The following is a 10220-nucleotide window of genomic DNA, read 5'->3' on the forward strand; positions in this document are numbered from 1 at the left end:
CAACCAATCGCTGAAGCTCTAAATACAAACGGTTTTCAGTGGCCAGATGCGGGTCACAAACCAGCCTAAAAGAAGCCTCACTGCACAGAGATTCCTGTTCAGACAGCATCCAGGGGGGAAAAAACCATCAGCATTTCCTGCTTTTAATCTCTCAAAAGTTTTTCTGATGACCAAAAATACCTCCTGGTTATAAAAAGTTCCATCCTGATGGAAATCAGTAACAAAGGACACCAAGTCCCCAGGAGACGCGACTCCCTCGAGAAAACTTCCGGGAACAATCCATTTGTGACTTTTTCTCCGGTTTCTTCTCAACATATATTCTCAGTGCAGTTTAAAAAGTAGCCTTTGACTTTTGGCCATAGCAATGAGATCCTCCGTTTGGCTCCTCTGCTTGCCCTGGGGAGGGGCGGGGGCTAGAGAAGCCTGGGACCACAGGGCCACTGTCTTCACAGAGCCCCCCCATGTGCCCGTGTTTCTCCTTGGCTTTCCGGAAGTTTTTATTTGGGAGTGAGAGGCCCCACGAGGTCATTCACGAACTCACTGATCCATCTGATAAAGATTGACAGGCACCTGGGCCAGGGCTAGCAGCTGGGGGTCCCAGAAGCACTCAGTCCTGTGCCCTGACCTGGGCACCTTGCCTCTTCTGATTTCCCTGGCACCTGTGCTGCTGTTTCCCCTTTGTGGCCTCAGTTACCCTACCTTTGAAGTGGGCACATCAAAACTATGTCCCCAGGAGGGAGCCACATATACTTGATGTCTTTCCTTTTGTAAAACAAGAAATCAATCCTCAGTGACCAGGGGCCTCTTTGAATTCCAGATCTGTCCTTTTTGAGTGTCTCTTTCCATGGGAAGCTCTCCTGAAGTCCAGCTGGCTTCTTCCAGCTGTCCCCCTGCATCAGGATGGTTAGGAGCCACGACACCAGCTAGGGGTCAGCTCTTGGCAGGGTGGTCAACTATCCTGGTTTGCCAGGGCTGTCCCAGCTTTAGCGCTGAAAGTTGCCAGTCCTGGAAAACCCTCAGTTCTAGGCAAACCAGGAGAGTGGATCGCCTCCTGTTTTCGTCCACCTCTTACTGTGTGAGCTTGTGCAAGTCCCTAAACCTCTCTGAGCCTTAGCGTATTTTCTCAATTTTGAGGATAAAAGCAGTCCCATCTTCCTGGGGTTATTGTGAGGATTAAATAATACACAGTAGGAGCTTCAGACAGAGGCTGCACGGTGTCGTTAGTAGGAACTGTTGCTACTGTCCCCTCTGCCCAGGCTGGGTGATCCCAGGGGGCCCAGCCTTGGAAATCCTGCAGACTTGGCTTCAGTTCTGGACGCTGCTGTGCTCTGGGTGGAACTCGGAGCAGGTTCTGCCTCTCTGAGCCTCAGGGCTCCTCGTCTGTAAAGCAGAGATGACCGAAGGCCCCAGCCCAGTGCTTGATTCCTATTATCTACTCGCGCACGGTCCCCATTACTGCTTTCCGTCAGTCTGGGTCCCATGGGGTCCAGAACGCAGACTGCAACCTGTGGGGCCCCCGTCACTCATGCAGCAAACAGCGGTTAGGTTGCCCGGGGTGGGGGGGACTCTTCATACAGTAGGTGTAAGTGGCTATCTAGGTGGTCACCCTAAGTCCAGAGGCCTCGACTGCCTGGCCTGGGCCCCACACCACACTGCCAAGTTCATGTGGCCTCCTCTCTTCCAGCCTCAGTCAGCTGCTGCTGGGTGGCTCCACGCTGGCCATGCTCACCCAGGGACTCAGCCACATGACCCTCCTGCAGAGCCTCCGGTGAGTGGCCACAGGGATGAGCGGGAAGTCACACTCCCTGGCTCTACTGGGACGTGGACCCGGGAAGCGCTGGGCACCTCCCTGAGGTCCCTCTGTGGCTCCCTCTGGGGACATCTCTGTGCCCGCCTAGGTTGATGCCCACTACTCTTGCCTCTTGGTGTCACCAGTTTCCTCCTGGTGACAAAAGTGACCTGGAGGAGCTGAGTCCAGGTCCCTACACAGCCTTTCACGTGCCTCTGCTTCTCCTTGGGCTCTTATTAAAATGCCAGTCCAGGCCCCACAGCGAGTGCCCAGCTTCTGTGTTTCCAGCACGTTCCAGGGGACGCAGTTCTGAGAAGTTAAGGGTCTGAACTCCGACCTGGTGGCCTCCATAGCCTCTCCCTGTGGTCTCCACTCCCTGCCCACCTTGATAAACAAATACCGGGGACTGAACTCAGGGGCATTCGGCCACTGACCACACCCCAGCCCTATTTTGTATTTTATTTAGAGACAGGGTCTCCCTGAGTTGCTTAGCGCTTGGCTTTTGCTGAGGCTGGCTCTGAACTCGCGATCCTCCTGCCTCAGCCTCCCGAGCCACTGCGATTACAGGCACGCGCCATCGCGCCCAGTTAAATAGCACCCTCTTGATGTGGTTTTTCAAAATAGGAAATATGGGGCCTCGGATCAAAGCAACAGCACAAAGCCTGGCTTTGGTTTATCCCGAGCCCTGCCCCTCCTCCAGCAGGGCAGAGAAATAGGCCGTGAGGTAGAGCAGGGGTGGGGGGGGTGCACAGGACCAGGAGGGCAGCGTGCAGGACATTCCGGGTCATTCCACCCAAAATAAACTCACTGAAAGACACTTCAGTAAATTTTAATTTGCAAAAGACAAGAAAACCACCTTCAGGCAGGTCCTTCGCAGGGGGTGAGACAGTTGCCCGGGCCCTTCCTTTAGGTGTGTTCTCCCCAGGCACAGAGACCGGGGTCAGGCTGCAGAGAGGGCAAGGCCCCAGTGGGGAAGGCTGCCACTGGCAGGAGGGGAGCACTGTCCCCTGGAGCCGGGGGCCTGGACTCTAGAACCACATGGAGCTGGCTTCAGCCAGGCCGGCCCAGAGCCCCTGACCCGGCAAAGCTGAACACAGTCCACCCTGCCTGCTAGCCACTGGAGCCTGGCCAGTCTGGCTCACCTCTAGGCCTCGGTTCTCACCTGGATGTTGGGGACATTCATGCCCATTCCAGTCACCACCCTCCCCAGGAGTTTTGTGAGTGGTCCACGAGCCCCTGGGTGTATATAGGTTTTGCAAACTGTAGAGTCCTGAGCGCAGCCCCTGCGAAGGCCTTTAGGCTCTTTTCTAAGGTCTCTTGGCCTGTCCCCTGCTCCTCTAGACTGAGCGGGAACAGCATTGGTGACGTCGGCTGCTGCCACCTCTCTGAAGCACTCAGAGCTGCTGCAAGCTTGGAGGAGTTGGGGTGAGTGGCCTGTCCCCTTCCCCAGACCTGATGACATTGGCAGGGGAGACAGCACAAGGGCTGCTCCAGGAAGTTCTCAGCTTCTTAGTCGTCTCCCCTCCTGGCGCCTTCCCACTGCCTCGCCAACGCCGGGCCGAGAACTGTTGAGACCCTAAGACAGGATGTAAGAGAGTCAATGGCAGCAAGAGGGATGTAGGTCAGACAACAGGGAGAACATCTTAAACAGAAGCCAAAAGTTGGGAGTCCCCTTGCACCCACGGTGACAGGGCTGCCCCGGGGTGAGCCCAGGCCTCTGTCTGCTCCTGTTCTAGAGGTGGGTATGGACAAGATGAGGGGGTGGAAGGCCAGTGGGTTTGATGGTCATGTCATTCTCTCCCCAAGCCTGAGCCACAACGCCATCGGAGATGCCGGTGCCGGGCACTTAGCCGCCATCCTCCCCAAGTTGCCTGAGCTCAGGAAGATAGAGTGAGCGGCCAGCCCTGTGAGAGGAGGGGGCCCTCAGTCCTCACCCCTGCTCCCAGGAGACACCAGCCCCTGGTTCCAGCCAGCACTGAGATCTCCCTCCCCCGCCTCAGTGTCAGGGCAGTGGGACGGCGACCTCCTGCTGTAGGGTGTCCCCATGGCCCTGCAGATGGGTGGGGTGTGGGAGGAGAGTCGGATCTGATGGCTGTCCCCTCCTACAGCCTCTCAGCGAATGGCATCGGCCTGGCTGGGGGAGCGCAGCTGGCCAAGTCCCTCGCTCTTTGCAGGAAGCTGGAGGAGCTGGGGTAAGTGCGCCCTGGTGGGATGTCCCCCAAGTCCCCAGGCCCTCCTGTCCCCGAGGGGCCGCAGGGGTCCTGACAGGTCATCCAGGCTCAGCGTGCCCTCTCCTCTTTCAGGCTTGGCTTCAATGCGCTGGGGGACCCCACTGCCCTGGGGCTGGCTGAGGGACTGCCCCGGCACCTGAGAGTCCTGCAGTAAGTGCTTCCCGTCCCCAGAGCCTGAAGGGACAGCAGGGAGGGGACCTGGGAGCAAGGGGGGGTCTCCTGCTGGGACTCAACTGCAGCATGTTCCGGGGCTGCCTGCGCTCCTCTGGTGTCCAGCAAGGAGTCGGGAGAACCAGCCTCGCTGGGTCCTGCCACCTGTCCCTGTCCCTGTGAGCCCAGGCGCCTTCTGAGACTCAGTTTCCCATCTTCAAAAAGAGTACAATGTCCCCAGCTCCACCTGCCCTGCGAGCCAGTCTCTGAGGGGGGACAAGGGTGTCGGACAAGTGCTCTGTGGGAGGGGTGCCCCCAGCATGGCCCCCACCTCGTGGTCTACATCGGTGGCCTCATCTGAGTGGCCTGCAGCCCCGCGGGACTGGAATGTCCCCGTGCCCCATCTCCAGGAAGGGGGCTGGGCCTGGAGAAGAGGGGGGAGCTTGCCTTCCTAATGCACTAAGAAACTGGCCTTGAACCCGGGCTCTCAGACCCCAGAGCCAGGGCGTTTGACACCCGCCACAGGTGGAGAGGGCTGGGGCCGTGGTTATCCAAAGGCCAAGGGTCAGGTGCTGCAGGAGAGGGTGCCGAGGGCCGGGGGCTCTGGAAAGGCCCCCAGTCCACGCAGCTGGTCCCCAGGCTCCTGTTGCTCCCCCCTCCGCAGCCTGCCTTCCAGTCATCTGGGCCCAGAGGGGGCGCTGAGCCTGGGCCGGGCCCTGGACGGATGCCCGCATGTGAAGGAGATCAGGTGAGGGGTGCCTCCAAGTGGGGTGAGGGGGAGGCCGGCAAGGGCCTGGGGGCCCCTCTCACAGGGTCTCCCCTGCTCCCCAGCTTGGCAGAGAACAGCCTGGCTAAAGGGGTCCCACACTTCTGCAAGGGGCTCCCACAGCTGCAGCGGATAGAGTGAGTAGCTTCCCTGATCCTGGGCCCTGTGCTGGGGGCTGTACCTGATCCCGGGAGGGCCGTGGAAGTGACAGAGACCTCAGGCAGGGGCGTGGGAGGGACAAGAGAGGGCCACGTTCCTAGGACTCCCCACCTGCCCTGGGCCTGGGCAGGTGGCTCCCCCTGCAGCTAGAGCTGCCCCCGACCCAGACGCCCCCTCATCCCGCCCCCTTGTCCCTCCAGCCTGGCTTCCTGTGACATCGACAACCAGGCTGCCAAGGGCCTCGCCGCCAGCTTCACACTCTGTCCAGCCCTTGAAGAAATCCTGTGAGTGCCTTGCAGGAGCCCTGAGCCCTGAGTGGGCGCTGTGGGACCCAAGGCCCGTCGCGCCTCCCTGGCCGGTGGTTCCACATATAAGTGGGGACAGTCGTTCTTGTTTAAACCTCTGCTTGTAGAAGTTGTGCCACGTGGTGGGCTTCGAGGTGTTGGGCACAGCCATCGGCTTCCCCTGTCTGTGCGGAGTGGGAGGGGAGGTGGCCCCACCGTCTCTGAGGGGTGGTCACCTCTGAGCTTCCCTTTGGGAGGCGCCTCTCCTGGTTTGGGGAGCCACCATGGGTAGTGCAGGGCACCTAAGCCAGGCGACACCCCAACCTCTCGCCTGCCATGCCCGCAGGACCCAGATCCCCTTGTCAATCACACTGGCTTGAGGCCAGGCAAGCCAGACTGCCAGGACTAGCCTGGGACCCTTCCGCAGGGTGGAAGGAAATGCCACCTCCAAAAACAGAGGCCTCAGGTGATCACGAGAGGGTGCTGGTTTGTATGGTAGCGGTCTTGACCCTGTTCATTACACCAGAGAGAACGTCCCAGGCCTGGCCGACTCAAGCCCGTGAGCCTCCCTTTGAACTAACAGGCGCAGGGCACAGACCCAGCACCTTAGGAAGGAAATGGGTCGCAGCTAGAAGTTGCCGCCACTGTTTGCACTGTGTTTACCCATGTATGTAGCCTTCTGTGTAGGGTCCTGCGCACTGGGTTCCCATTGACAGGCATGATGTTTCCTGTTAAGATTGACTTCTTAGCCGGGCGCCATGGCGCATGCCCGTAATCCCAATGGTTTGGGAGGCTGAGGCAGGAGGATCGTGAATTCAAAGCCAGGCTCAGCAACTTAACAAGGCGCTAAGCAACTCAGTGAGACCCTGTCTCACAAGGGGCTGGGGGTATAGCTCAGATGGTAGGGTGCTTGCTTCGCATGCACAAGGCCCTGGGTACAATCCCCGATACCAGGATTAAGTACAAAATAAGAAGTTTGACTTAAAGAGAAGCATGGCGATAACCTACACAATGATATGGGAGGCCCACGGGTGGGCGCGGCACCGGGTGGGGGAGATTGCATCACGGCTGAGCTCCTAACCATGCCTGCGATCTCAGGACAGCCTGCTCTTAAGATGCCTGGGTTCTTGAGAGCAGACCAGCTGGGGAACAGGGGATGGGTACAGAGGAAGGAGCTACCTGTGCCCGGAGAAGTCCCCAAGGGAAGGTGACCTCCCCTGCGTCTGCCTGCCCTCCCCACCCCACCCCTCCTGGCTCTCCCACCACTGACTCCCCCCTTGGGCTCCTCCCTTGCAGGCTGTCCTGGAATCTTCTTGGGGATGAGGCGGCTGCTGAGCTGGCCCAGGTTCTGCCCCGGATGGGCCGGCTGAAGAGAGTGGAGTATGAGAGAAGGGCATTCTGGGGTGGGGAGGGCTGCAGGGGGAGGAGGGAGGGGAGACCTGCATCCTGCGAAAGCCCTTGAGTTGCACTCTGCCAAGCTCAGTTCTCCCTGGGATCTAGCCTGCAGTCTCCTTGCTGCATCAGCCACAGTCCACTGTTGCATGTTGGTAATGTGGGGAGGGTGTGTCCCCATCTTGGCCTGAGACCTAGCTAGGGATGCCCTTCCCCCAGTCTCATGCCCCCCCCCCTTCCCTCTTCTTCCACTGTCCACTGGAAAGCCTGGAGAAGAATCGGATCACAGCTTGTGGGGCCTGGCTCTTGGCGGAAGGCCTGGCCCAAGGGTCTGCCATCCAAGTCATCCGGTAACAGAGGCGTGGAGGGCAGGCGTGGTGGGTGGGAGGTCAGAGCAACCCCCACAATCTAAGGAGACTCCCTGTAGGAAGAGGCAGGGTGTAGGTCAAGGATAATTGAAGGAGACTTGGGCCACTCCACCAACACCCTAGCAGCAAGCCGACCTGGATCAATCCCAGCTCCGCTATTTGCCAGTTGTGTTAACTCTGCACCAATAACTCAGCTTCTCTGAACCTCAATGTCCTGATCTGTAAAATGGGGATAATGATAGTATCCAACTGCAGAGAGTAGTTGTGAGGACTAAGTGAGTATGTAAAGCACTGAGCCTGCCCCGCAGCAAGCACTTAGGTGGTAGTTGTCATCACTGCCACCTACAGTTGAGCAAGGGCACTGCACATGAGGACCTCATCACTTTGCAGACATACTAGATTTGTAGTAGATGGGGTAAATGTCAAGTTCCATCAACATCAATCTATTAGGACAAATTCAGAAAATGGAAGTGAAGTATCTTGAAGAAGGGGAGCATTGTCCGTATTTGCACAAATGTGTCATAGGAGCGTACCCCTGGCTGGGACCACGGCCCCCCAGGGAAGAAGACAGCGGGAGAAGTCAGAGGTGGGGGTGGGGGACACCGTCTCCCTGGGGCAGCCATGCCAGTCTAGACTGCTCTGTGGGGCAACTGGGCACAACTCCTCTGCTTTGGGTCCTTGATCCCCAATCTGTAGGCAGGACACTAGAGGCAGAAGCTCTGGGTGCTGATGCCCGTCTCTGCCCTGCAGCCTCTGGAATAACCCCATTCCCCCTGGAGTGGCCCAGCGTCTGCAGAGCCAGGAGCCCAGGCTGGACTTTGCCTTCTTTGACAAGCAGCCCCAGACCCCTCGGGGTACTTGATGGCCCTCTGAAGACCCTCGGGATCCAGCCAAGCGATGCCAACTTCCGCCTCCAGAGAGGGCTCAGCAAAAGGGCCTCAGCTGGCTGCCCTGCGCCCTGCACCTGCACCTGGAGGGTCCTGCGTGGTCCTCAGGGAGGACATTTTTGGGGACTGGGAGCTTGGTATGGCCAAAGGAGGAGACTGCGTTATGCATGATCTATGTGACCAGGGGGACATGTGGCATAGTGAGGCTGTCATGATGTATCTGTGACACAGCAGACCATGCATGACTTCTTGGCATGTGGCACTTACATGGGACTTGTCATGTGTCCCATGTCAATGGCCTGGGTCCTAGCCCTACACGTGGCAGGACACATGATTGGTGAGGCACAGACATTGGTGAGATACATGAGCAGTGTTCATATCACATGATGCATGACCTGCCAGATCACCTCGGGCCGGTCCAAGATCTAATTTATTACTTTTTTAAAGCAAATATCTATTTATAGATTGCATTACCAGAGCAGCTGCTCCAGGAAGAGACCCCACCCTGAGCTGGGGGAGAGACTATCTGAGTACTGTCTGGCCCCGTGGCTCAAGGGTCAGGGCTCTGGGCCACGCTGGGGACTCAGCCATGAAATCCCCTCCTGCTTCCAACCTCATTTTCCCATCTAGGTGACCTGCCCCCTTAGGTGCTGGGTTTCTAGGGACTCTGGACCCAGGTCCAGGTAGAGCCAACCTGACCTTGGGAGAGATCAGGCCTGTTCTGTCCTATTTAAGGGAAAAGCCAGGTCCAAGGGTACTAGGTGGGCACTACCAAAACATGGGGCAAGGCTGATGCATTTATTGCTACCTCGGGGGCCCACGTGAGGCTCTGGGGACTCCACAGTATTCTTGTGACTTCAAGCGGGACCCTGGTTGGTCAAGTTTGATCAATATGTGGACTGTCTCCCAGCTGCTAGCTTGAGTCTGATGCTTCCTGCCACCCCACAGAGGTTAGAAGTGGGTCGGTCCTGCCCCAGGGACTGGAGAACAGAGCAGGTGACAGGTGTGCTAAGAGGGGGGACAGGGGTTCAAGTTCAGACTCTGCCTCTCAACGGCCACACCATAGAGGGCAGGCCAAGTCCTCTCTACAGACCTCACCTGCAAGAGGAAGGTGTCGCAGAACCGCAGTGTTAAAAATACCGAACAGCTTCTGTTTGACTCGCATCATATTAAACCCTTTTATAAACTAATTGCACTTGAAATGTGAAACTGTTGGCAGATCCAGACGGTGACTTCTGTCAAGGGCCGGTCCAGCCCTCCCACTCAAGGGTGATCTGCTAGGGTCACGTGGCTGTGCCCTCTGGAGGGGACCCACACCCCTCAGGTTGCTGCAGTCCCCCCAACACTCCCCTTTCTATCAACACCCTGTTGCCCTGCCCCTGGTTTTCACAGCTCACCTGGTCCTCGTTTGCACCTGAGTGTGCGTGTGTACACACACACACACACACACACACACACGACTATTGATGAGGTCAGGGAAACCAGGTGTGCAAAATCCCTGGTACAAGAAATAAGCCCTGGTTACATGCCAGTTCCATTCCCCTTTTAGAGCTGAATATCTTATGGGATTGGAAAATGCCCCAAATGACAGAATCACAGCACCCCTTCTCTGTGACCTGTCTGTGGGTGGAGCAAGTGGAGCTTGGGGGGCGCCTTCCCCACCAATGTGAAAAGCCAGGCTGGGGGGGTGCAGTTACAACTGAGGGCCACAGGAGGGCAGGAGAGCCCACTGGCAATCCCTGAGATGTGTTCATCCGTGGATCCCAAAGGTGAGGGGCTGTTCCCACCTGGCTAGGAGCTTGGGGTGTCCCGGCCTACTTGTGGCTCACTGGTCCTGACCTTTGTTGCCCTCCACGTTGTCCCCGGCCTCCCGCCAAGAACAAGGAGAAAGTCCTCTGGCCGAGTGCCAAGCACCCACGTGTCGCACTGGGACATCCTTATCGGGCCAGGTCAGGGCACAACTGGCACCAAATAGCACCATCCATCAGTCTAGTCACGGGGGAAGCAGTCAGCAGGTGGAGGATCCAAGAACGGTACCTGAAAACCCCGGGGCCCAGAATTCTCTCTCCCCTTCCTGGGACCTGATGCCAAGTTGGAGGCCCACGTCACGTGGGTGAGGAATCCCGTTGATGATTGTATTAAGATACAGCCTCTCCTGCCACCTACCTCCTTGGAGGCCTTGAGTGACTTTCTG

The 10220-nt window shown here is 57.9% G+C and overlaps 1 protein-coding gene across 5 annotated transcripts in view; it reads left to right on the forward strand.

Moving 5' to 3' along the window:
* The window catches only part of Nlrc5 (NLR family CARD domain containing 5), an 84243-nt gene extending 75027 nt beyond the window's left edge, over window positions 1-9216 (forward strand). For 3 of the 5 annotated variants that reach the window (XM_027939032.2, XM_071604671.1, XM_027939033.2), the window contains 11 exons: window positions 1685-1768; window positions 3131-3214; window positions 3596-3679; window positions 3898-3981; window positions 4093-4170; window positions 4835-4918; window positions 5002-5073; window positions 5296-5379; window positions 6676-6759; window positions 7038-7121; window positions 7890-9216. In XM_027939032.2, the coding sequence (XP_027794833.2) occupies window positions 1685-1768; window positions 3131-3214; window positions 3596-3679; window positions 3898-3981; window positions 4093-4170; window positions 4835-4918; window positions 5002-5073; window positions 5296-5379; window positions 6676-6759; window positions 7038-7121; window positions 7890-8001 (934 nt within the window). In that variant the 3' untranslated portion in view covers window positions 8002-9216. Of the gene's footprint in view, window positions 1-1684; window positions 1769-3130; window positions 3215-3595; window positions 3680-3897; window positions 3982-4092; window positions 4171-4834; window positions 4919-5001; window positions 5074-5295; window positions 5380-6675; window positions 6760-7037; window positions 7122-7889 lie in introns of those variants that run through there. The other 2 variants (XM_027939035.2, XM_027939036.2) reach the window with 2 other exon arrangements.
* The last annotated feature ends 1004 nt before the right edge of the window (window positions 9217-10220 follow it).

The sequence above is a fragment of the Marmota flaviventris genome, chromosome 18 (assembly GCF_047511675.1).
Source record: "Marmota flaviventris isolate mMarFla1 chromosome 18, mMarFla1.hap1, whole genome shotgun sequence".
NCBI classification, from domain to species: Eukaryota; Metazoa; Chordata; class Mammalia; order Rodentia; family Sciuridae; genus Marmota; species Marmota flaviventris.